The following is a 27,968-nucleotide window of genomic DNA, read 5'->3' on the forward strand; positions in this document are numbered from 1 at the left end:
CTGGGGTTCCCAGCACCCGAAGGAAAATGAAATTAGCTATACTAGCTTCTTTGTTCATAGCACCTGCTGTAACAAACAGCATTTTAATTGAAACTACCCAGAGAGTGCCTTTCTTCCCAGGACAGGAACAAGCCATCATCACCTGTTGCAAAACACCTGTGCTTTTGGATTTGGATGTTGTTCCATCACTAGGACAAAAACAATGTTCTGCCATTAAGACAGAAGTTCACTGAGCGAAAAGAGCACTTTTTCAAGACAGATTTTATTTTTATTACAGTTTGCACATCAACGGCCTTTCTTTATAAAGAATAATTTTAGAATTCTGTTCAGCATTTTCTACTAACTTAGTTCATATCTGAATGTCTCCATTTTATGACAGATTTTAATTTAAACCAAAGTGCCAAAAACTTGTGAAGTTCTTCAATACTGCTTTTGACAGCTCCTTCCACAAGGATGATGCATACCCCACAACTACATGCTGCCAAACTTCACAGAGATGCAGGGCACCAATGTATCACAAACAGATATGCTGCAGCTGAGAGCCCAGTAAAGGTCAGCTTTCAATCTCCTCATTGCTCTTTGTAGAATGATCTTCCCCCTTTGGAGTCTGTGCATAAGAGTATTACAAAAGAAGGTGATTATTGACAAACCCATCCACCCATTTGCCAGAGATGATTTTCCTCTGCAGTATGTGTATGTCTGACAGAAGTGTTCTGCTGAGGAATAACTAAAAAGCCAGCTCAAAGCACAGTTTCTCTGACAACACCAATAACACTGTGAGGCCGTTCGTGTTCTGCTCTTTGGATTCTCCTCTCTGCTAGCTGTTCTCCCTCTGTGGTGAAAGTACTCAGGTCACCACAGCTCTCCAGGTACAGCAATCCAGGGTACAATCTCGAAGGCAACACATGGACTCTCAATGATGTGGCTTGCTGGGCAGGTGTTGTCATCACCTTTAAAAATAAGAGAGAAGTTAAATCAGTTTTGTTTTCTGGTTCTTGTTCCATTAGAATAGTTTTTTACCCAACTAGGAAGAAGCTAATTGTAGTGTTGTCTGTTGTGTTTAAAGAATAATTTAAAAAGCTATAAAACCCCTAGCATTTGCCAAGGAGGCATGGGAAAAGGAGTCCTACTAGGGAAAAGGAGTGGGGTGATTTTTAATTTTGTTGTTGTTTGTGAGGTTTTTGTTAGGTTGGTTTAGTTGAGGGGAAACTAAAGGTGCACAGGAATTCTCTCACTCCAACCTATGGCATGTCTCGTATTGTTATAGAAGGAACCTAAATGTCGCCTCCTTGCAGAAGCCACTGAACTGTAATAACCTTCAGGCCTGTGTGATAAATTAAATTCTAAGGAGCCTTCTTCCCTCTTGTTTCTGTCATATTTGCCAAGGCTTTTGCTGCCTGAAGGCTGCAGTGGGAAATCCCACTTTATCTGCAGAGCCTAAATGACACTGATGCGTTTTGCATGAGAACACAAACCAAAACCAGCTGTCATAGCAAATCACTTGTGCTGTGCATGAATCTACCCAAATGGAATGTAAGTTACCAAAACAATTGTTTTGATGAAGTCTGCAGTGTCTGAAACTTCTGGATATTCACTCCATTAATGTAAGCACAAATTTTCTATTTTCTGCTTTTCTTTCTTTAGTACTAGGTCTTATTTTTATCCTAAAAGCCAATCACAAAAAAGTTAATTCTAGTGGGTTGACATAAAAATTTCCTTGTGATCCTCCATTCCTTCTGGTTGCAATAGCAAATGCTTATTTAGAACATCTTCTCCCTCTCTTCTGCCACACTCTGTATAAAATGCTGTTATGTTATTTACAGTTCATGATTCCTCAATAGAAGACTGACTCATTTTTTAAATACACACATACTCTGGCTTCTAGGTGATAGAGCAGAAAATGTCACAGCCTCTCACACACTCCCTACATGGAACTGAAGTGCTGAAGGAAGCCAGTTTGGTTCAAGAACTCTGACACACAGACTGGCAAATGGAAACTTATACTTCCGAACCAGGGGCAACATCTGAGCAGTACAAGTAATAAAACTACCTGCTCAAGGAACGTGGCACTGGTCACAGCTTCTGCCATATGTTTCTCATCTGATTTTAAAACAGACTTGATATTTTCCACCAAGTCACGTATGTCTGGGCTCATGCTGCAGGACTGCTCAAGGATCCATGCCACACGCCGTTTAGTGTCCATGTAAGAGTTATAGTCTATCAGAGACTGGGGTCTTCCCCTCAAAGCTCTGGCTCCTGAGCTCTTCCGCAAGGTGACAGCGTTCAGTGGATTTACATCATTGAGTGTTGCAGTTTCACAGCTGACCACTGTCCCTGAAGACAAAAAACAAGTAAACAATCCGCATAGTTCACAGTATTCCCAGAGATTCCTCTCTTTATTCAATGAGGATGCAGTACATGGTTTAACCTTTTTAACCTTGTACAGCTTGACAGTCTGGCATGGTCAGGGTGGCTTGGAAGGCTCACTCTATCAGATTTACACAAAATGCCTGTAAAACAGTCATACATAGTTATGACTGAGTGCATATTGCATGTCAGCGTCTGGAGGGACTCTTCGCCTTTGAAAAGCTCTTTGTCATTTTGTGTACATTTGGTTCCTTTCTCTTGTTTGGCATCTGAAGAGACCTGAAATGCCTGTTGAGTGTTAATGTAAACATAAAGGTATAATGATTTTATGATGTCTCCTAAACTCTTTATAACTTTTAGTTATTAGCAGTCAGGAGGACAAATTGTACCTGAAAATCACTACCTGCCAAGCTGGAAGCTAGTAATACTACAAAGTAGAAATTCAATGAGAAAAACCGAAACAATTTAACCCACACCAAAACATTCAAAATTACCTTGCAAGGACTAAACAAAGGGCAATACAGAATCAATTTTGCTGCCTTTGGTGAAAAATTCACTGCCTTTGGTATAAACAAGTTACCAAATTTTGACCCCATTAAAAGGAATAAAAAACCAAAAAAACCCCAAAACCACACCTACAGTTTATTCAAGAAGCTCTTTAATGTCAGCTTCAGACCAAAAAATATTAGGAGACACAAAACTTCCCAGCAAGAAAAGCACTACCTCGAAGCAAATTCCTCTGTTGCAGTGAGTTCCTATTCTGTAGCACTGGTGACTAACTCAGACCTAACTTCAGGAACACCAAGCCTAAAGCTTCCAAATGCTCCTGACATGGGGTCTCTGTACAGTGGAAGCACTCCGCTTTCACAGCTATGAATAGGTTCTGTGTCATGTAACTACTGCTTCAGCAGCAGATTCTCTGGGCTGCCGTGGTGGAAGTTGATAGGAGGACAAGAAAAAGCACATGATACAGCAGAGCCATGAAAACATTCCACAAAAACAGCAAGTGTAATCCAGGCAGGCATGCTCCCAATATCCAAAATAAATGGCTGTTACTAACATGCCCCATTGGCCCTTACATTTTGAGTGCTGGTATGTATCAGCAGCTCCTGTTGAGATTCCAATATCCTCTCGTAAAAACTGCAAGACCCCTGACAGGTGCGTTTTTCAAGGTTGTCAGCAGTATCACAGACTGTGTAGTCACATTAGCAGTTTTCCCACAGCAGCAGAATGAGATCACTGACACCAAAGCAATTTCATCAACTCTCCACCATGGGTTGTGTTGAGTTTCTGAGGGGGTTTTTTTTGACAATATGAGGCTTGATAAAAGGGGAGCAAATGTATAGGCAAATCCCCAAGCCAGTTATGGTTTATTGCTTACACTGACAACTGCACTCGTAAGACTTTAGATGTCAGTGCACCGAGGAATCCTGTTTTCTCTCTCCTCATTTTCCACTACCCCTCCCTCATACCTAGACCTTGCTACAGACCCTGCTCCTAGATATGAAAACCTGAAGAGTGGCAAAATAAGGAGTTAGGTGGAGAAGGTTTGGCAAAGCACAGAGTACTGTTATGTAGGTGCTCTGTTGGGAAACAGCAGCTGATTTCTGCAGGTACGAGGTTCGATGTACCGAACTGCTGAAAAGTTCTTTCAAAGAACCATTACACAATCACTGGCAGAGAAAACAGAGTCACCTCGAGGCAGCTGGCAGTGCAGGAGCCCAGCGTCACTTTTAGAACATTTCCACAAGGGATCGAAGGCTCTTCTGTTCCTTCCTGCAGGCACACAGCCTGCATTTGAAGGGGAAAGGCTCACTCTGCTGGAAGGCTCCTGAATTTCTTCAGCTGAATAATTGGAAACAGAAAAGCAGTAGTCAAAATAAAGCTAATCTGTAGAAGCCATTATTAGAAACTGATTTTTTCCCCCCATCTGTAATAGGGAAATCTGCAAATCTGTAATGACAGAGGTCACAGAGGTGTAGAGGAGCATGTATGCGTGCACAGACCCACACTTACTGAACAGTAACATTGGTCTAAACATTGTTAAAATGTTTGCAAAAACCTGTTCAGCCTTATGCAACTGGAGTACCAATAGACTACAGTCTAGTACACCCTAGTACAAAAATCACCTTAAACTACCTGATCAGAGAGAAGGGAACTCCAGCTTTATTGGCAAAAAAACTAAGTATCACAGAGCCCCAAATCCTCCTGCTTACAGGCAGTTGTACCAAGATATGACATCACACAGTTAGAGAGATTGGTCACCTTTTGCAATTAGGGATCTTGTAAATCAGTGATCAGCCCTTAAAAAGAAATTAAAATCTTTACTTATACTTTCCTGCATTCTTGTGATATGCTATATCCTTCCCACTCTTTTTCCTAGGAGTGAAACTATGTGCTGCAATTTAATGAACAGGACAGGATGCAGCTGTGTACATTTCTCACTAAGCTTGGTTCTGTACCTCCATCTAGTGGCACCTGGCATATTACAAAAAAACAATTTTATTGATCATTCAGGAGTTCAAAAATTTGTAGTTGGCTGCCCTTAACTGGATGCCACATACCCATCACAGCCACACCCCTCTGCAACTGGACAGGGGAGAAAAAGGCTCATGACTTGAAATAAGGACAGGGAGAGATCATTCATCAATTACTATCATCATCATTACTATCAATTACTATCAGATTCAGCTCGTGGATATTGGCTGATTTTACTCAAAAATGAGCAGAATAATGAGAAGTAAAACAGATCTTAAAACCACCTTTCCCGTCCCTCCCCTGGGCTTCTGCCCTGCAACAGCACAGGGAATGTGGGTTATGGTCAGTTCATGGTTTCTGCTGCTGCTCAGGGAGAGGGGTCCTTCCTCTGCTGCAGCATGGGGTCCCTCCCACTGGAGACAGTTCTCCAGGAACTTCTCCAGCTTCAGTCCATTCCACAGGCAACACTTCTACATAAAATGCTGCAGTGTGGTCACTCTTCCATGGGGTCAGTCCTGTTCCAGCGTGGGTCCCCCAAAGGGTCACAAGTCCTACCCAGAAACCTGCTCCAGCATGGGCTCCTTTCTCCAGTGGTGTGCAGGTCCCTGCCAGGAGCCCATTCCAGCACAGGCCTCCCATGGGTTCACAGCCTTCTTGCACACACCAGCTCCAGTGGGGGTTCTCCATGACCTGCAGGTGGATCTCTGCATCCCTGTGAACCTCCATGGCTGCAGGGGCACAGCTGCCTCTCCATGGGCTGCACTATGGGCTGCAGGGGAATCTCTGCTCCAGCACTTGGAGCACCTCCTGCCCCTCCTTTTCTCCACTGGCCCTGGCATTTGCAGGACTGTTTATCTCACATATTCTCACTTCACTCTTCTCTGACCACCAATACATCTGTAAAGTAACTTATTTTCCCTTCTTAAATATGCTGTCACAGAGGTGTTACCATGATTTCTAACTGGTCCAGCCTTCTCCAGCAGCAGGTCCATCTTTGGAGCTCTGCCAGGCATAGAAGAAGCTTCAAACCTTCCAGCAGCTTCCTTGCCACTACCAAAACTTGGTCATGCAAACCCAGTACAAAACCAAATTAATGTAAATAGGCTTTTATTCGGAACACAGCAAAAACCTGTAGTGTCACTCTTAACAGGTATGCAGCAGTGGCAGGAGCATCAAGAAAATTTAGGTTTTGATGATTGTACTTGTTGAGGACAGCACCTTATCGTCTACACAAATGCAAATTAGAATCTCTAAAGAGAAGAAAGAGTGACACAACCTATATAAAACAGGTACCAGCCTAGAAAATCAGAAGGTGAGGCCCAGCAACAAAATATGGCAGACCAAGAGTCATGCAGGATTAAAGAGTCCATCACCAATCTAAACTTTTCAACACCAGTGGAGCTGTGTTAGCAGTAAGCCCTGGAGATACAATGCTGCTGTTACTTTGGAGAGATTGTTTGGTATTTTTAAAAAATTTTAAGCAGATTAATCAACAGATTTTGTGATCTTAAGATAATCCTTAATAATATTAATGTTTCAGAAAGATAACTGTCTTATGGTGGTGTGAACTGGAAATGCGTACACCTAGTTTGTGATGATACAGAGCAGCTACAGCACCAGCAAAATGCTGCATTGCCTGCCTACTGCAGTCAGCAGGGGAAATCCTTTTCTGCTTCACAGGAGTGATTATGAAGTCAGTAAAACAGTTTTAGCTGGCACAGAGAATCTTTAGAGCTCCTCCTGCAGACAGCAGTCAGGATTCCCCTCACTCTGCTGGCAGAGTAGTCCACAGCTCTAACTTCCACTAGGAGCTATGCTCAGTTATCAGCCCTGATGATGCCAAAGGAATCACAGCATCATACACAAATGCTCTGGCATGGCAGCCTGCCAGTATAAACTGAAAGATCAAGTTTTATTTATGGACTGCTACACTGCATCAGCTGAGACCGCCCACAGACTTCCTCTGCCACAATTCCAACACGAGCCCCCCCTTGTATTTCCCTCCTGCAGTGTTTTAACCCCAGCAGGCACTCAGTCCCTTGCAGTCACACTCCCTCTTGCCCAGTGATATGGGGAGAAGAACTGAAGGACAGAAGTGGCAGAACTCATGAGCTGAGATAAGGACAGCTGGAGTGAGGTGGGAGGGTAATAACCCAAGAAATTCAAGGGAAAACAAGTGATGCAAAAACAGTCACTCACCACTGACTGATCCCAGCCAGTCCCTGAACAGTGACAACGCTGGAACACTCCCCCCAGGTCACAAATCCAAACCAGCACCATAGGCTCCTATGAAGGAAATTAACTCCATTCCAGTCAGATGTAGTACACCTCTCCGAATTTAAATAAAGGAAGAGATACAGCTCCGAGTATTTCTTTTTTCCTAAACTCTAGGAAGCCCTGGCATCTAGAAGAAGCAGCAGGGTTAATTTTCTTTCTTAAGAGGCTTACTTTCTGTTTTTATCAGAATTTAACAGGCAGGCTGTTAATTAAATGTTTATTTACAGATATTTTTATTTAAAAAATACTGGACAAACCAGTTAGGATCATAGAGAGGAGGGTACCCTTTGCCATATGTGCTCAGGTAGGTCTGATTCTTCCAAAGGAAATTTTTAAACACAAATGCCTCAAACAATGTGATATCAGAGCCTTTTTTCAAAACAAAACAAAACAAAACAAGACAAAACAAGACAAAATACTTTCCTGACTGTCCTTCCCTGCAAGTGCATTTTCTATGCTATTTTTTCCAGTTTCCAGTCCCCATAACTTTTTAACGTGTATCCTTGTATTTGATAACCTCTTTTTGTTTGTGCACAGGAGCTCAGAGAAAGCAACAGGAGTTTTACCAGTAAGAAAGCCTTGAGCAAGAAATCCAGAGGAGCTGTAGCAAAAGGCTTCATTCTGATTATTACAGCTGGCAAGACACCATAAGCACCCAAGTGCTTGTTTTCAGAGGTTTCAGGCAGACGGTCAGAGTTTAAGGGGATTTTGACAGAGCTGATATTTGGCTAAAGTATGACTTTACACAGACTCTTTTTTTCCCCTGACTCCACATAACTGGAACAATTCCAACTGATGCAGTTCAAACCCAAGCTTTTTTTACAGTTTAGTAAATAGGTTGACAGAAGACAGGCCGCAATCAAATAAAAGATTTGGGGCTTGCCCCCTGCCCCAGTCTTTACTCTGTTGTGTGGATATCGCAAATGAGACAAATCTTGCCACAATGGCCAAGTCCTAATGAAAACTGGAACATATTTCATGGGCTGTACTGGAAAAGCTGGAAGTTAATACTGTTCAGCCACAAGCCTACATTGCAACAAACATTAGGCTAAAAAAATCTTTGAGCCATAGGCATGGTTTTCTAAAACAGTGCAGAGCAAACCTGATGTTGTCTCTTACAGAAGGTTAGCTATCTCCCGTACCAGGATGCAGAAATTATTTAGTAATTCTTCCAGTTCAGGCTGGATAATGGAGTAATTCCCAGTTTAGCTCCACACAGTACTGCAATACTTAATCCTTATCCTATTTTTACCAGCAACAAAATGTTAACAGGCCCCATCACATACACTCAACAAAGAGAAGCACCGGAGGTGGACATAATTTCTTAAAACATGGATATAGTGTCAAAAAATAACTTTTAGGTTACTAAAAAGGAAACATATCCTTCTTTCTGTATCTTGCATGAAAACAACTTGCTGTGCTTTTAAACATTTTAAATATTAATCCTTGCTCCCACCCCAAAACAATCATGATTCTGTATTTCTGGTTTGGAGTATGATGGCTGTCTGTCAAAGAACTAATGCTGCTGCTGCTGCATTGAGTTGTATGTGTTGGAGGGAACATTCTAGAACAAACATTAAAATTACTTTTTACCTTGAGAGGACTGCCTGTCACTTACTTCCCCTGAATCAACCTCTTCCACACCATTTATTTGAAGTGCACCTCCCTGGAACAGAATACAAAAGTTGAAAAATCACAAGTCACCACCTTTCTCTGACATTTCTAAGAACTGCAGCATCCACCTTAGAAATGGAATACCTGTTCTTAACTACAGAGAGACTGTGTGATATGACTTCAATCCCATGGCAAAATCAAGGCCAGTGCACAGTGAATTTTATCCTACCCAGTATTTTCTGATGAAAAGTGCCTGTCTTTTGAAAACACCAGTGAAAAAGGATGGCCAGTGATGCAAAAACCTTGACCTAGTCCCTCATGGGAGGAGTAAGCAAACTAAAGCAAGGCGCTCTTTTTAAATAACCAGCAACAGGTGTGCTCCACATTGCTTTCTCCTCCTTCTCCCTATGCCTGGGTTGTTTCCCAACTGGAGAAAACTTTACAGTTCCACAGATAAGTGACTAATTAAAATCTTTGGTGAAATTTACATTCATAATCAAATGTATCCTCCTGATGTACATATACCATGCTTGAGTGCAACCTCTCCCTTAGAGTGGAAAAACCAAATCAGACATTAAACTCCTGTGGCTCATACCTGCTCAGAGCTTTTTAAGCTGCACACAGTTTCGTAGGGTGGAGGTGGGTCCAGAGGGCAGTACACTTCAACCCCTCTGATTCGTGTTACATAAATATAGTGCAGTGGAATCACATCAGAGACAGGTGTGCTACAATAAATAACACGGATCAAATCTGTTAGTATGGCTTTCCAGCTGCAGAAGAAATCACCTGTTACCAAACCCCACTGGCTTTCTGTGCCAGATGAGATTTTGGGATGCACGTCACAGATACTGGACTCGCCAAGATCTGCAAGACCTTGTCTCAGAAGATGGCAGGAGTAATTCTCAGTTTAGCTCCTCAGGACGTGCCTCTCCAGTGTGTTCCCCAGAGTTCAAACATCTTTGGGCCTAGGAACCCATTCCAGTTTTACTTCATAGATTCGGTTTTGTGACAAAAAATTAAAGTACAGTTTGTCAATCAAAATGTGACAGAGAGCCTATATCTGAGTTTTGTGAACCACTGAGTTCTTATTTGTAACCTAAATTTAATATACTTCTGACCTGGTGCTTTATGCTCAGACACAGCTGCACAGAAAAAGCCAAATCCAAACTAAAGGCTGTTTTTGTGAAAGGCAACAATATTATGGTTGACCAATTCCAAAGGCTTGTATGAGGCAAATGCACCTCATGGCTAACCTTACTCCTCAGTTTCCAAAGAGCTCTCTGAAAACTTTATCACACCAGGAATCCCAAAGACCTTCTACTGCAACATCTTTCTCTTAGGAGGCAGCTCTGAGAAGGAAGAAAATAGAATAGTGCCTAGAGAAACCTTAATTTTGATAAGCATACATTTACATTGCCCCAGGAACGCTGTAACAATGTGGAGGTCAACAGCAGAGCCGGCATGAAAACCTTCCCAACACTATCCTCAGAGAAGTCTGTGACCCAAAACACCCCAGCTCTTCTCTGTCTTTTTTTTATTTTTTTTTAATTTATTTGCTGATTTGGCGCTGAGCAGGAACCTCAAGAAACACACAGAAACCCGTATTTTGTTCTCTGAATTTTGGTCAGGTTTCATTCACCATCACTAGTGGATGCTACTCTCTACAAAGCAAGAACTTCCTCACAGAATTTAGGGCGTCTCTGGACACTGGCTGGAGGGAACAAAGATGATTGTGAAAATTTTTTTCTTGCAAGCTCAGAGGAAAGGGCAGAATGACAGAAATGCCTATGGAAGACCACTTGCACAGACAGGAAAAGCATAAAACTTCCAAAATGAGAAGCTGGAAGCCCGCTTATGAAAGGCTTCTGTGAAGGCAATAGAGGTAATGCACAGAGAAATCTGAGGAAAGGAAAGCAGATATTATTACAGCTGGCCACTGTCTTTTTTAGTCTTTAAACTGGGGAAAACAAAATATGTTAAAATAGTTTTTAACTACAATCTACTTAATCTATTCCAAAAGGCTTCAGAATAATTCTGGAGACAGATCCTCCATCAACATTACTTCCTCACATTTTCCTAGTATGTTGATGCTGAATTTTCATTCAATGTAAGCCACAAAGTTATATACATTTCGAATCTTAGTTTTGTTTTTAAACACGCCTGATCTGGCCTACCCAGCTCAGTCATACCTTGAAAATTAATGCTATGTCCAACAATTATGGTAAAACTTATTACATAATATGCAACTGGAAAAGCACTCCCTGGAGTCCCTTAATTGCAATTTCCAGGAAGTACACAAACAATACTTTAAACTGAACTGAGGTAGATTTCTAGGCCTTGCTGCCCAACATGCATTATCATTTCCCTTAATTTACACGTCTTGTGACGCTTTCATAGAACCACAGAATGTCCTGAGCTGGAAGGGACCCACAAGGATCAAAGGCCAACTCCTGCTAAACTTCACATTTCATTTTTCATCTGTAAACTCAGCTCTCACTGTTTGTTTTGTGCCAACCCTGAAAAATAATGTAATTGCTATTTTTTAATGTATGAAATAACAAGAGGTAGGAATTGACCAGACACTTGAAGGGCTAGGGGTTTTTTTGCTAATAAATACAACAAATGCAAAAGTTTCCCATGAACAGGTGAGCAAACAAACAGTGTTTGATATTTGGACTCAATATTGAAATTGATGTTTCAATTTAAAGAGTGGCAGAGAAGGCCTGCCCATTCCAAACATGTCTTTGGCACAAATTTTGATGACTGTATTTCCCTTTTCAGGGGATGTATCTGTCTCGGAGCTTGCAGATTTGTGCTCACCTCCCTGGATGTGGTTCCTGTCACACCTCCCTTGCACACAAAGGTTTGGGATGCAGGGACCAGGGAGCTCAGCACAGAAAGCCAGGGCACAGGACCTAAAAGGAGCTCAGGGTACAATCTGGGAGGAAGAAGTGAGAGAAGGCTGACTGAGAAATAAATGGCCACATCCCATCTCAGCCACTCCTGTAGGATTCGGCCTGGGCTGAGTCATAATTACTCATCTTCCAAAAACAGAAATAAAGCCAGTCTGCTGCTTTAACTTCTGCACTCCTGTGTAACTACCCAGAACACCCTAAAACAAGTAGCCTGACTTCAGAAGGATGTCATCATCAGCATTATTATCAGCCTGTAATTACTATCATTACTTCAGCATTACTATCAACCAGTTTTAACACAGACACAGGCAAGGTAGCTACTCAATTTTAGACCACAGAAGCCTTAAATACTGTTCAGCAGACCCTCAGGTGCCCAAAAAAAAAAAAAAAAAAATCCTGCTGCTGGGAAAGAGATAACCATCCATAATGACATGCTAGACAAAGAACAACTGGTCCATTTTAAAGCATAAATAATTATTCTTACAAAGAGATCATTATACATTCCACTCTGTTGTCATAAGCTGCTTGAACCAAGATGTAAATAGAGGATTTCAGTAGTCTTTTGAATTCAAATCCAGCCTCTGGTGTTTCAGACAACCTGTTCATTCTAAATCCTACTGTTGTGCCATGTTATAATTTTCTAGGCAATCCCAAAATCTGTAATTAGTTCTGCCAGGAACATATAGTCTTGAAAGTCATGCGTACTATTTCTGACGAAACAGTGAAATAAACTAAACACTCCTGCTCACTGCAAAAAGGAGGAATTTTGAACAAGAGTCATACAGTCTGCTTGAACACCGTAATACTTTATGTATAAATATTGTATGTTCAGAACAAAACAATGCAGCCCTGAAGGCACTTGAGATAGTAGTTCATGTTCTGACTCAGGTGTTTATTATTTATCAGTAAAATAATAAACTCAACAGTCTCACAACCATGAGTTTGGCAGCTTTTCATTAGAAGGCACAAAATGGCTAACAATCTCTTGATACAAGGTCTTTTAAGACTAAACTATCCAATTAATGACACCTAGATTATTTTCCCTTTTAACCTAATGACTGATCCCAAAGACTGATCCCAAAGGTCCACAACGTGGACTTTTCTGCCCAATTACAAAACATCACAATTACAGACCCATGAAGAAGAAGGAAGAAGAAGGTAAAGAATAACAACCTGTCTCCACCCTAAAACCTCCATCTCACTTCATATTTATTTCTATATTCTAAAATCCCAAACTCTTAAGTTTTCTACCCTGTGATATTACACACTTCTAACCAACTACACACCCATTATCTCAGCACTATCAATGAATTTTGGAAGCCTTCACAGCCTCAGGTCAAACGCAGTGTTCTCTTGTGGGTCTGTGCCTGTAAGCACAGAAAGTTTAAAATTCTCAGCATCCAGGATTCCAACAGCCCCACCTGAGTCATAAACTAGTAAAGCCAACCTGCAAGTTACTTTTAAGAGCAAATAACTTGCAAGGTAAGGGATTACTTTTCCAAGAAGTGCAGTCAAAACACGCCCTTCAGTCAGCCCTAAGAACTCAAGAGGGAGAAGGAAAATGACTCAGGTCATAGGGGGAACACCATTCAGGGTCTCTGGCTTGCCAAATGGTTGTGTCTGGCTTCCCACTGCTGTCCTCACTGCACCTGACAGCATCGTGTAAAGCTGTGCCAGGCAGGAGTATTTCTCTCACCCAGAAATAGTCTGTAGAGAAACTAAACTCAAAACCACAAAATCTTACCCCCTTATCCACACTGTATTTATGCTGTTTCCAAACTAATAGGTTTTTTCTTCTTCTTTTTTTTTTAATCCCCCTAAAATCACAAACCTTTTTCACAGAGGAAACAATCATAAAAAAAAAAGATTAAGCAGTGTTTCAAAAGACACTCAAAGAAAGGGAGTGTACAGTTTTACCTGTGACTTTGTGGAGTACAAGAATTAAAAGTTGCAAAATAGGAGGGAGGTGGGACAGGGGGGACAAAGTCATCAGGATCCAAATTGCGATCTTCACCTTCAATCTCACATTCATCCTATTCAAACAAAACTTGTGTTAAAACCCTTCTGGGCTATAAATATTGAACAGTGTAATCTGTTAATATTGTTTGTACCACTCTCAATGGCAGGCAATGCCTGGTGCTCACTTACTGTGCAGGACCTTCTTGATGCCAGTGTCAGCACGTAATGCAGGGCAGCTGCGGCGAAGCAAACTGTGGCGGTGAGAGCATTCAGGGCACTAAGAGCTACGAGAACCTTCTGAAAAACATGAAGAATATTGAAATTAAAAAATTAAATCATGGTATTTGTAAATGTAAAAATAATAAATAATAATACAAAACTAAAATAAATAGAGAAAACACAGGGATGATCATGGCAATTACTTCTAAAAAATGTATGGGATGAAGTCTTCAGCACAATCTTCAAGACTGGAGTAATTTGCAAAAACTTGTTTTACACTATTTATTGTCCTGACAGAGAGCTCCAGAAGGGTTTAATACAGCTCAGATGAGATTTATCCATCTACTCATACAAGAATTATAACCTTCCTCATATCTTCTCTGTGGGAAATACAGATTCAGGATGATCAACATTAAAGACATGTCAAAGCCTTCTGATATTTGAAGATGGTATTGGTTGGGAGTTTTATTTTAGCAGTTTGTAAGCCACAAAAGGCTGAGAAGTGCAAAAGACTAACAAAAGCATCAAATCATTAGCTAAAATTTAGATCTCATTTACCCCTGTTATCTTGTCTGGATTTGACAGCAGTTTTGGTGGAACTAAAGACAAAAAACAGGCAAGAACTGCTTATTGGCTCAGCAATGCACTGGTCAAAACCCACACATGAAACCCTCCCATCATGTTACAGTACCATGAAGAGTTTCTGACTGACCAGAAAAATAACAGTTTTTCCGAGTAAACACTTCAGCTCTGCACTGCTGCATACACATGGACATTATAAAAGCAGTGTACTGCACCCATTGATGGGTGTGCAGGGTACCTTGAGAACAAGGTGAGCAGCACTGCATGACTTCACATGGTATAGCTTCAGTACAGCCTTTGCTTCTGTGCAGGTAGTAGGATGACGTTCTTCACAGCAAAAACAAGACTTGTTTTCATCCATATCCATCTTTAAAAAACAAAACTCTACTTTTTAATTGTTTTATGCAATATTTTTACCTGCATAATATAGAACCTATTGTCTTAAACTAAGCCCATGACCACAAAGCAGACTGAAAATACAGGATCATATAATTGAACAGTTTGGTATGCCAATGACTCCTGCATTATAAAGCTGTACTATACACTTCTTATTTGAGAGAAAGCATTGTGGGTAATGTATTAACACACTTAAATACAACTTACTGTAATCAAAGCTGCACTGATTGCTAAGCTATTTTACTACTTATGCTCTTTCCAATGCATAACTGCCTAGAAATTATTTCTCTGACTGTTGTGCAAACCACTCTATATGAACTGCACACATTTTCTATGGTTCAAGAACATATCTTGCATTTCTATGGATGGACTGAAACCATCAACTCTAATTTCAATGCACTCAAATCATTAATAGCCATATTTGTACACCACAGGTTTTTGTAACTTTCACTTTCAAATTAATCTTATCATCTTAGTTTTCAAAGTAGAAATTCAATGCTTCCATATGTAAAAATAATTGAGGTTTTAGCTTTCAAACTCCGGAGTCACAATGCTGACACTGTTCCACCTACAGAAGCCACTCTACAAAATAATTGATGATTTCAGGAATGTCTTTTTGCACTACCCTGTATTTCCAACTACAGACAACTCAGAAATTCCTGCAATATTTGACCACTTCACCTGGAATACCATCATTAATTCTTATTATGGCTTTGGTACAGTGATACTGGATTAATCTATATTCCCATAAATTTATAATCTTGGACTCTCACCACAATACATCTACTGGCATGTCAAGGAACCAACAACAGCTTTCCCGAAAGAATAAATGAATGAAAATATATATTCAAAGATCTGTTCCATTAGCCCACAAAGTCCTTCAAGCTTTTACACACAATCATCTTCATTAATAAGTGACTCTGTACTTATTAATGAAGTGACTCTGTATCCTCAATTTCAATTATTCCACAGTTTCCAGTTCATCAATAGTGATTCTTCTATTTCTCATGACAACCACTTGCGAAAAATCTTCTGCATTTTGTCCTGCCTTGTACAGACTGCATCTTCCTCAAGCAGAAGTGTTCTGAAAAGCTACTATGACTTAATCTACCTTATTTTTTTTCTCACAGCTTCTGCTGTAAGATATCACAGAATGGTCCTTCCCAGGTGAGGCAAAACAGGAAGAATAATCCCACCCACACACTATAATGAACTGAACATTTTGTTGGTAGCTCACCATTACCCACACACAGGCTTTTTGCAATGGTTTATATTTTTTACATTACTACATAAATCTCTTGTGCTAGTTCTTTAATTACTTGCAACTCTACATCAGGAAATTTTGTGATCTCAGCACAGCAAGTTAATATCCATAATGAGAAGAAATCCATGTAAATCAGTATGTGTGCTTACCAAATCACACCTGGGGAGCCCAGACACAAACTGAATGCCTTGACATCCTAGTATTAATCCAGTCACATTCAGCATAAAACTGATCATAGACAGCAGAACAAACAGGTTAACCTGGAACACCAAAACAAAGTTAACTGCAGTGGGCACAGAAACCCAACTCAAGGAACCTATTACAGAGCAAATCCCATTCACAAGCTGAAGCTGGGAATGACACTGCTTTTTCAAAACTGCCCATGACTTCAGTGCCCCAAGGTGTCTTAACCTATTCCCAAAATTCTTTGTCTTCTCTCTCCTTATTCTGGACTAGTTATGCAACTATTGAAAACTACTGTAATAATAGTACCAGAAATTTGTTGGAGGGCAAAGTATGATCTGAAAGTTGCCCAGCTTCCAATGTGTGTCACACTCTCCCACCAAGTTTAACTCTCAACACATTCAGAACAGTAAAGAAACCTGAAGAGGAAGAAACATCTTAAGACAACATTCATTCCGCACACTTCCAGAATTATTCTGCAGCACAAATATATGAAAAATGTTTGTTCCAGTACAATAAATATGGAAACACTTTAGAGACTTGAGCTGCATGATTTTATTTCCTCCTAGCTACTAAAACCAGAATATTAGGAAATCAGATAATAGTTCCAGATTCATAAAACACCAGAAATTGAGCAATGACAAGAGCAATAAATACATGAAAAAAGGACAAGCAGAAACAGTGGACAAAATGATGTGTTGCTTTCACCTTACAATCTACGCTTACATGACTTTGGATATGGATTTTGGACGTACAAAAGAACCATCCCGGTCCCCATTCATACAGGCAAAAATATCCTGTACTTCAAGAAAAAGTGCTGGGTAAGACTACTACTTTAGAGTCAAATAAAGGTAAGATTCCTCTTTAAGCATTCAATCCCACAAAGCAAGTATCATATTCTTAAGGTCCTAAAGCATCCTTCTTAATAACAATCTGCTCACTCAGGTTTCTTTGTAGCAAAATGGTCCAAGTTAAAAAAGTAGGACATCACAAAATACAGAGGAAGAGAAGGACACTATGAGGGACATGAGTTCAGTCCTGCTCCAGACTTACAGAAGATTCAGTAACAAGGACTTCCTAAACATGCAAACACCATGGCCTTCCAAATAAATTCATCTGATGTACCATGGTTAGGTACCTCAAATCTGAAGCAGATAGAGGTAACAGCTGTTGCACAAATTATGTTCCCATTTTTTGAGGTTCGGGGAAATAATCCCCAATGAATGGACATGAGCCAAAGAGCATTACTATCCAAGCAAGCTAAATTTTCAATTACAACATTACTAGTCATTACTAGTTTGATGATAACATTATCCTGTAAGGTACATTTTAACCCCAAAAACCCCAATAACTGATGTAGCTATTAGTGAATCTCTGGAGAGAACTGGGACTACTTTGTGTTAGACACACTACAAACAAAATAATTTCTAAATTATTAAGAGGAAGAGCATTTTGTCCTAGCTTTTTACTAATCACAAAACCACAGATAAGAGGGGTTTCGTTCTAGAAAGGACTGTGTGTCTTTTTTTTCCATACAAACACAAAATCTAATGTTTTTAAAATTACACCATGCTCAGCATGTAAATGAATGAAACCCATTCCTTATGCTTTTACCTAAATTAACTTAGTTACTCTTCTAACAAAAAACTACCTTGAGAAAAAAAATTGGTACACACAGGTATTTCATATAAAGCAAACTTTTCAACTGGGTTCAACACAGGGCACCAATAATTAGGAAATAGCCAGTATTGTAAGTGAAACAGAAGCTGTTTCAACATAAAGTATACTTACAGCACAACTCTCATTGAATTACATTAAGAAAAACAAGAGGTGTGTTTGTCCTTTTTCAGCTGATGACAAATGGAGAAAAGAAGTTACGTGGCCAAAGTAAAGAAAGATTAAAAAAAACAAGCTAGCAAACTCACATTTAAGTTGTCGCCTGTGGTACAGAAGCTGCAATGGAAACAATTCCATCTATAGCTATATAAAAAGTTACAGTTAAAATCAAGACTTCCAACTCAAAATTTTGAAAAACAAACAAAATCATTAATATTTTACTAAAGGAATGCCAGAAATCAAAGAACAAAGAGAAAAAGCATTATCATAAATATGTGAAACAAGGATGATACATTCTTGATGATACATGATGCATTTATGTTCTAATAAATTCTATCATGGGCAAATATAATCTTGATCTGTTTTTTATTATAGATATAGTGTATTTCTGACTGAATAATCCAATATCCAGAAAATCCTGCCAAATGATCAGAAGACAAGAATAATTCCTCTAGATTCAATCTAAAATACTACCGTGATCTGAGCCATAACCACAAAATTCTCTACCACACATCTTGACAGTTGACGAGACGTTGTACTTGACTCTCAAGAGAAAAAATCTTTTTTCTTTCCGCTCTATCACTGGTCAACATTTTTACACAATAACTGAGATTGGAAGGGACCTCTTGAGACCATTTAAATCTAATGTCCTGTTCAAGCAGGTGTCACAACAAGGGACCTGGAAGCATACGATCCCTTCCATCCGAGAACATGCTATGATTCTGTGACCTACACCAAGCTGTTGAATATAATGCCCAGTTAGTTTTGACTATCTCTACATGTAACCTACACCAGTTTTTAACCACCACAACAGTAAAAAGTTGTCTTCCATGTTCAGATGGAGTTTCCTATTTTCTCAGTTCTGCTCACAGCCTCTTGTCCTGGCAGCGAGCACTACTCAGAAAGCTTCAGCTCACTGTTCTTTGTTCCTTCCCATCAGCTACTAATGGAGATTTCCACTGAGCCTCCTCTTCTCCAGGCTGAACAGCCACAGCTTTCATACCTCTCCAGGTGTTTGAAGGATCACATCCCTTGACCTGCTGGCAAGTCTCTGCCTAATCCAGCCCAGGACACCAGTAGTCTTCTCTGCCACAAGACCATTTTGCTGTCTCATGGGCAGCTTGCTGTCCACTAGGATCCCCAGGTTTTTCCTTGCAGAGCTGCTTTCCACCATGCTGTTCCCTCCTATGTGATAAGGTAATTTCCCTGTGTAGGCAGGACTTTGTTTTCCACATTGCTGAACTTCAAGAGATTCCTTTCAATGCAATCATCAGCCTGTCCAGGTCATTCCAAATGCCAATATTTAGTGTATCAGCCATTCCTTCCAGTTTGGCATCACCTGTGCTGACAGTGCACTCAGATCCACTGTGCAGAGCACTCACTTCAGTGGTACTGGCCCCTCATTTTCTACTCCTCAGGCTAACCCCTGGTCCTTGGCTGGCTCGGCTTTAACCACTGATCACAACCCTCTGTGCGCCCTTATTCAGTCACTCACTGTCCCATCTAACGTGTAGTCTGTCAGCTTATTTAGTTACTTACACTCTCCTGCAGATGCAAATTTAAATAACTGCTCACCTATGAGTAAAAACAGGGGTTACACTTTATCCCAGCAACAGAAGATCCTACCCAGAGAAGTTCTTCTCAATTTAGAAAAAAATAGAAAAAGGCAAACATGGTATTTCAAAAACTAAAATAGATGTAACTGGTGTTAACTGCAGTTATAAAAATGGAAACTACTCAAACTATGGCCTCAGTTTGGCTCACAGCTTCATCTTCAGAGCATTAGATATACATGGACTGTGAACAACTGCAGAAAGCTGTGAGGAACCTTCATATGAATAAAACTACATGAAAGTGAAGTGTATGCTATTCATATTCGCTGAAGTCTTGCATGTATTATCTTTTTTTCAGGTAAAAAAGTCCATCATCATGCATTTTGAGGTCTCCAAGGAAGAATAAATTTGCATAGTAAAGCTCTGACACTATCTTTCATTCTGCATGGGGAAGCTCCTTTTTGTCCTGCTGCTCCTGCCACTGAAGCAAGTATCTAATGCCAGAGAGGAACTGCTTCCACTTAAACAGGCACGTGCAGGACTGATGCCCAAGCAGGCACTTAAATGAAAGAAAAAATAGTTGCTTCAACAACTCTTATACTCTTTATACAACAACGTATACTCTTTATAAACATCCTGTAGAAAAGAGTACATCCGTTTATTAATTGCCCACATGCACAGCAGCAATAGCAATAATTAAAACTCATAGGACCTTATTAGATTTCTGTCAGTTGTGAGAGCTATTCATTGTATTGTATGGAAACCCACAATACAACTTTGAACAAAGGAAAGCCCCACATGAAAAGACAAACTAATTCATTTAATAAAAAGAGTCACATATTTTAAATGCAGCACTAAAACACCCAATGTATGAGAGAAAAGCTTTTGCAGCATATAAATGGCTATAAGCTTCTAATAGCTTTTCATAATCTGACTCCTAAAAGAGTTAGATTATGAAAATCTTATACTGACTTTAAAACCTTTGCATAATTACTACTTATTGACTTAATGCTGGAGTCTAGAGTGAGTGTGAGCAAAGAGGTTAATACAGAACTATTTTACTTCTAAAATACAGGGAAAAAAGATACTACTACAGTAGTTCTCACAAGTCAAATGACTGCTTGTTATAAAGCACATGCCTAGGGAGAGACTGGTTTTCAGGGTCAGGGAAGCTAGGGAGCTTCTGTTCACAGTTCACTGTTACTACCAGAGCTAAAATTTAAGAACGCTACCTGAATGAAATATCTTGATCTATACATTAAATTTTAGTTAAATTAATGAAAATCTGTCAAGTTTTTTTTTTTTTCTGTCGAACCCTCAAAGCCTTACATGAAAACAACAGCATGTATGAACACAAAAGCTGCCATGCTAGCAAACAACATTAAGCATGCAGTACTTGATGTAGCTGAAAGCCAGTCACATCCAACCAGCCTGCATTCTTGATCCCATGCATTTTGCAGGCACCAATCTGCTCCCCAGTACTTGCAGCTGCAGCAGTTAAACTGCACAGCACAACAGGCTAGTGTCTTGTTGGATGCGGGCACTCCTTTCCCTTTCATTCAATCACAGCTAAGTCTCCTCTTTAGCAGCAGAACTCAAAGCACCCAACAGACATCAGAGAGATGCTGAACTTGAAGTCTTTGTTTCAGTTGGAGAAAAAAACCCCAAAACCAGAAACAAACAGTCACCTAAAAAGCACTCTACAGGGCTGTAACTAATTTGTGCATGACTGAAAAGAAAGGATGCTTCACTACCTAAGGGCTTCTGCATTCAGCAAAGCATGAACAGCTCCTGGAAACTCCTGGGAATGCAACATAAACTCAAATCAGTCCAATCTGGCATACAAGTAAGGACAGACAATATAGCAGCTAGCATGAACTGTCAAAGACATGAACTGCACTCAAAACATACACAATCAAACTAACAATGGAGAACTGATGTACTCTCTGAAAGAATTTAAGTTCCTTCAGGTAAAACTAAGATTTGAAGCTGTGTGAAAGGAAGCAGCTTAGGAGCAGAGAGAAAGAAACTGGATTCTATGCCTGGAGGAAGGCGACATTGAGGAAGATTGAGCCCAGAACAGCTCACAGTCAATACCCATGTAACTTGGAGGGGTAGGTGGTGAGTTTCCCTTTCCACATTAATGTATTTGGACAGTCCTAAAGAAGAAGAAACACAGGATCGTTAACATTTCCAAGACCATTGAGTCCAGTGTTAACTCAGCATTACCTCAAAGAAAAATCAGCTTCAAAGCACAAGCATTACAAGCTGACTTCCAAAACTGTTTGACACTTGATATTGATAACCAGAATGGAAATTCCTCAAACACCTAAAATCAAGGAAGGACTGAAACCAGACTTCTCAGCAGCTGTACTGCTCAAGGCTAGGCCTTCCTTGCAAAAATGTCCTTGAAAATAAATTTCTTAATTTGCCTTGCAGTACCCTCTCTCAGAGATACATTATTTATCTAGTATCATCTCACATTGTTAATACAGCTGTAAAACAGTGTGGGTGGCAAAATCCAAATATGGCTCTCTATTTTATTTACTAAAAGGTTTTATCACAGCCATCCCTCTTCATGGCTGTTTTTTCGCAGATGGTGCTACTGAAGGTCTACTACATCTGTAACCAATATGCTTCCCTTCCTTTCTCCCCGCCAAGGAAAAAAACAAGTGGCTGAAACACCACAGCCCATCCCCAGCCTCATTTCTCACAGCACTGCAGCCATGTGCTTTCTTCAAGCATCAGCAGCATGAGAATCTTGCCAGCACAGAAAAAACAACCTACAGTCTGGGTCTTTTCTCCTTTATCAGGGCCTTGCATTGAAGTGGCAGCGATAACAGCCTGACCCTTCACAAAAACCAGAACACAGATAGTGAGAAACCACCACTGGGAGTGCTAAGGCTTTACATAAGGAGTTGTAAGAGGTGAACAGTCACAACTGACAAATGGATATGTTTTAGTTCTGAATGAGTTTTCTAGTCTTGCTTATGAACATCATAATTCTAAGCAATGACTGTGTAATGATCTCATTGCTGAGAGATTTAGGAAGCTTGCTTTTACAATTTGTTTAATAGTGCATTAACTCCCTAGAGAAAACATTCAAGTTAGTAGAGGGTAGACATAATAGGTATTTAGGCCAGCATAAATATGCCCACAGAAACTAACAATCTGTCCTTGAAAGACTGTAGCTAATTTAAGGCATTATTTCCTTACCCTCAAGAAGAGTATAATGTTTATTTATTTTTATTTTCCCACATAGAATAGAATATTTCAGTTGGAAGGGGCCTACAACAATCATCTAGTTCAACTGCCTGACCACTTCAGGGCTCACCAAACATCAAAGCACAGTATTAAGTGCATTGTCCAAAATGCCTCTTGAATACTGACAGCTTGGGGCATCAAACACATCTCTAGGAGCCTGTTCCAGGCTTTCACTGCTCTTTTAGCAGAAATGCTTCCCAGTGTCAAGGATGATCTAATCTGGCTATCAAAAATCAAACCTCTATTGAATACACATACAAATAAGAAAAAAACCCCAAACAGTTACATAGAATCACACAGTCACAGAATAATTGTGGCTGTAAGAGAGCTGAGAAAGACTCCTGCATTATCTCCTGCTCAAAAGTAGGGTCAGCTGTGAAATCATGGCAGGCTGCTCAGAGCTTTTATCAATCAATTTCATGTCAAAAACTTTCCTGCTGCATAATATTACAGGGCAATCTCCTTCAGCATGTGACCATCCTAAAGACCATTTGAAATAAAAGAGGGGATCAAGAATAATTTGTGTTCTCTATTTAAGTAAAACTAGGAAAGGAAAATAAGGTTTATAGAAAGGAGAATGTTAAAGAGTGAAAGAGCAACAACATGCTATAGAAACAGCACAGAACACAGGCAGTATTAACACAGGAGTACTGTGCAAGCCTTAGGCAGTTTGAGACTGATATCATGTACATTTATCTTGATGAAAATATGGTCCTTCTAGACTGGGAGTCTCTAACAGCGGGCTCCTCTCTATATCCACAAAACTCCTAAAAAATTTGCCCATGTTAACCAATGCACACTGACAAATAACAATGGATGTTAGGGGTGCTGGTTGACAGCTAGCTGAACATGAGCCAGAGTGTGCCCAGTGGCCAAGGAGGCCGGTGCCACCCTGGCCTGTGCCCAGAACAGCGCAGCCGGCGGGACGAGGGCAGGGATCGAGCCCCGGCACCGGGCACTGGGGAGGCCTCACCTCAAGGCTGTGCTCAGTTCTGGGCCCCTCACTTTAAAAGTGACACTGAGGGGCTGGGGCCTGTCCAGCCAAGGGCAACGAGGCTCCCGAAAGGACTGGAGAACATCTCTGATGAGGGACAACTGAGGGAGCTGGGGTTGTTTAGTCTCAAGAAGAGGAGGCTCAGGGGGGACCTCATTGCTTTTTGCAGCTCCACGTAAGGGGCTGAGGTGAGTCGGGGCCTGAATCTGCTACAGTGCCTGCAATGAGAGGACAAGAGGAAATGGCCTCAGGCTGAGACAAGGGAGAGCCAGATTAGATACTAGAAAAAGCTTTTTTGCTGTTAGGGTGGTCATGCTTTGGAATAGGACGTGCCAGGGAGGTGGTGGAGTCACCATCCCTGAAGGTGTTCAAGAAGCATCTGGAACTGGCATTGGGTGATGTAGTTTAGGGATTTGGGGCAGTGCTGGGTTGACAGTTGGACTTGATGATCTCAAATCTCTCTTCTAACCTTGGTGAATCTATGATTCTATGATTCTATCCACAGCTCACACATCTAATCCATGGTACTCCTCACTGATACCCATGTGGATCCGAAGACAGTGCTGCAGAAAAATTAAACAACTGCCTTGGCCCGAAAAATGTCTTCGGAAGTGACAGTAAGGCAAAAAATTCTGAGCAAATACACAAAAGCAAACAAAACAAAACCAACCAACCAAATGAAAAAACTCCCTAAACTCACACACAAACAAAAGGAACTCCACAGCTCCTTTTCAAATCCCAACTCTGAGACATTAAGAGCTACACAGCTTCAGATTTCACTTACATGTGGAAACAGCTTACACACCCTGCATAGCAATCTACTCTCACAGCAATGTAATGTCAACTGTATATGAAACTAGCACAGGATCCTGCTGTAAGATGTTAAATTAGCTCTCAAACCCATTGTCAAAAACTAAAAAACTACAACTAAGCTAGGATTTAAAGCCATCTCCTTCATTTCAGTTTAAGCTGCACTACCTTGGAGAACTAAATTACTTATTCTAAGCCAGCATTTTCTTATACATAAAAAAACATAAAATGTGTGCTTTAAATAACATTAACAATTCTTCCAGACATGATCCACTTTTGCCCTTACAGGGGACTTCATCCATGCAGGAATGAATATGGCCTTGCACGGTCTTTGACTTCTCTTTAAATAATTATGATTTTGCAATTTGAAAAGAAAGATTCAACACTATTTTTTTGAAAGGAGAAAGGGGTGATTATTTTTTTTACCAACAACTATTAAATTAGGCTCCTTTTTTTATGATTTCCTTACAAAGTCTAATCCATACTTACCAAAAGCCGCATTGGCCTCTTCCATGTTGTTAATCCTAAGATTCCACATAAGATTGCCTACAACGCAAAAAAACATGGCATCAGCAAGAAGCAAAGAACTGTTTACAAAATGCTATTTACATTGTTTTTATTACTGTATTTTGGAACACTACAGCAATGCTGGGAAGATACAAAGATGCACTTTAAAGCAGAGAATACCTATGCTGATGAAGTTCTTTGCTCCTAGGAGCATTCTGTGAAATAACAACCAAATTAAATATGCTAGTTTCTTACTTTTGCCTCCCAGAAAACATGCATGGGGACAAGTAGTATATCAGCAATTCCAACCTCTACATTTGCCTTAAATAACTGCTTTCAGCCAACTAAGTATTTGTTCTCTGCAACACGGCTAGGCAAATCTAAAAATTGTCCTTTTCGTCCCCTACCTCCATCACCATCTCAGCACTTCATTAACCGCCTACTTCCTTCTTCCCTTTTGCTGACTCTGACCATTCTGGTGAGCTAAAACCCAGAGCATGAACCCTACCAAAATCAATAAAGAGCACCAGCACTACCTCCCTGAAAAGTTTTGCTATTTAATCAGATGAATGCCAGTATCAGCACGAGGAAAGAAGTTAAAATAAAAGCACATTCTTCTGCAACAGCAGTTTTTAGACCAAACTTGCTAAATCACAGAACTGAACCTTATGACTCTTTCTTTACCTTATAGGACCAAACAATTAAGAAATGATAACAAATTGCTGTAGAACTGAAACAAACAGCATACCTGAATACTCTCTCACACAAGAATAGTGACCCTATAAAGAAAGGCAAGTAAGTTTCTCAGCATGTCCCGTAAGTCAGCAGCTACTTGATGGACATTTTGACTAAGCCAGCCAAGCTCCTACCCCAAAAAGAAACAGGAAGACTGGAACAACCAGGAAGTCATCCACTAGTATTTTTAATAAATCCCTTCAGTAACTTCATTCACTTGACATGATCAATCTAATCTAGCGTAACACGCATATATGACTTGGCCAAAACACCTACTGATATCATCACTGGTGTTGCAAAACCACATACATAACTGCAGTTTCATAACAAAGTATTTTTTGAATTCTCTGACTGCAAAATTGACACATGATTTTATAACAAAGCTAATCAATACTGACATAATTTTTTTCCTTAATGACAGCAAATTTATTTCATTACATCTGTTCAAGATAAGAAAAGAAAGTCCTTCTCAAAATTTTCCTGGCATGCCCCTCACAAGTCAGCATGTAGCATCCATAATGAAAAGAAAACCAAACGAAAAAGCACCCAATCAGACACAGCAGTCAGCTTTTAAGGGCATCTGCTTTTCCAGGTTGCTTCTGAACTAAAATTTTCACACATATTTTTATACCCAAAAAGTATTTTGGTAACTTTTCTGAGTGCACTATTGTTTCAAAAATATAATTTTAAAAACCCCAAACAAAATCAACACCCTTCTTGATTATTAAAAATACTGAATACCTCTATCTTACACAAGCAATTTTAAAGCATTTTAAAAGCACAAGCATGGTTCTGTGTGCAGAATTCAAAGAATATCCATTGGTTACATAAACTTTTAACCCAGAGTTAGAATCAGAAAACAAAAAGAAACAAAACAAAACAAAAAGGATGAAAGATCACATGAGAGATACTAAACAAAGTCACTTGGATGGTCTGGATTTCCCTCTCCCCGGAAGGACTGTGTGCATTCAGGAACAAACACTGCATTATACAGAGGAACAGGAACTACTTGATCCCCAAACAACTGCACTGAGCGCATTTTTACAGGTGGTGAACAACATGGCAATTTAATTGAAATGTTTAAAGCAAGGGAACAGCTGATACTGTTCACACAGGCAGCAGGAGCTGAGTGTCCCAACTCAGTACATGACTTTCTGACTGCTGGAGGGCCCAAACTGGCACTAATCAATCTGACTCTGCTACACTTAATATTCTGCTTACTGCTGCCTAGCTTCTGCAATATAAACTCTTACATACATTACATATTTATAAACCTGTGGTTTAAAGCAGGGCCCAACAGGAGATGGAAAAACTTCTTTCAGCAGTCTTTCCAAAACTGTGCTAAGTCCATCTATTTTTCCCCCAGGAACACTGCTGATTTATCTCTACCTTATGCCTACGATCAAAGGCACAAAGCACACACATTCAACATCTACACAAACAACAATTTTTGAAAATCCTGTGTCCGATAGTGCAAAATAACCGAGTACTTTTTTTTTTTTTTTCTCAAAAATGCACGTCAGAAAATAAGTCCCCTATTTGCTTGTCTCGACGTTTCTATCTCCGCTGGGGTCCTGCAAACATCCTACAAAGCTGTCAGCAAACAGCCGTCACCCCGGTACCCGGAGGCTGTTTCCAAGCGGTCGCGGGGGAGCGTGATCACGCATCCCTCGGGACAGCCAGCCGCGCAAGTGCCGAGGACGCACGGCCGGACCCCAGCATGGCGTGTCCGGCCCGCGGCCGTCACTTACCGAGGAGCCGGCCCAGAGAGGACACGCGTTCTTCACCTGCGGGGCGCTGCTCAGCGACAGCGCCCCGAAGCACAGAGCCACCAGGGCGCAGCCCAGGCCGGTCTGCAGCAGCCCCAGCCCGAGCAGCGAGCGGAACAGCAGCAAGGGGCACGGGCGGCACGGGCGGCACAGGCGGCGGCGCCGCGGCGCGCCCGGGCGGAGGGGCCCTGTCTGGGGCAGGGGGACGAGTCCCTGGAGAGGGCAGCAGGATCCCGGCAGCACCAT

The 27,968-nt window shown here is 40.6% G+C and overlaps 1 protein-coding gene across 1 annotated transcript; it reads right to left on the reverse strand.

Moving 5' to 3' along the window:
- Nucleotides 1-57: 57 nt before the first annotated feature.
- On the reverse strand, nucleotides 58-27,968 carry ENTREP1 (endosomal transmembrane epsin interactor 1). The gene is made up of 11 exons (XM_059492407.1): nucleotides 27,705-27,968; nucleotides 25,201-25,257; nucleotides 16,221-16,331; nucleotides 14,650-14,778; nucleotides 13,800-13,907; nucleotides 13,569-13,684; nucleotides 9,332-9,461; nucleotides 8,716-8,788; nucleotides 4,063-4,212; nucleotides 2,051-2,334; nucleotides 58-950 (listed from the first exon to the last, which is right to left on the reverse strand). The coding sequence occupies exons 1-11, from the start codon at nucleotides 27,966-27,968 to the stop codon at nucleotides 741-743; spliced, it is 1,632 nt and encodes a 543-aa protein (XP_059348390.1). The 3' UTR covers nucleotides 58-740.

This window comes from Ammospiza nelsoni, chromosome Z (genome assembly GCF_027579445.1).
Source record: "Ammospiza nelsoni isolate bAmmNel1 chromosome Z, bAmmNel1.pri, whole genome shotgun sequence".
NCBI lineage: Eukaryota > Metazoa > Chordata > Aves > Passeriformes > Passerellidae > Ammospiza > Ammospiza nelsoni.

Excerpts from the sequence above, each read along its gene's own strand:
- ENTREP1 (XM_059492407.1), bottom strand. The coding sequence starts at position 27,968 with ATGGTGCTGCCGGGATCCTGCTGCCCTCTCCAGGGACTCGTCCCCCTG. Across the intron at positions 13,908-14,649 it reads CTGCTCACCTTGTTCTCAAG|AAGGTTCTCGTAGCTCTTAG; the intron begins GTACCCTGCACA and ends CATGTTTTTCAG. Across the intron at positions 4,213-8,715 it reads TGACAGGCAGTCCTCTCAAG|CTGAAGAAATTCAGGAGCCT; the intron begins GTAAAAAGTAAT and ends CCAATTATTCAG.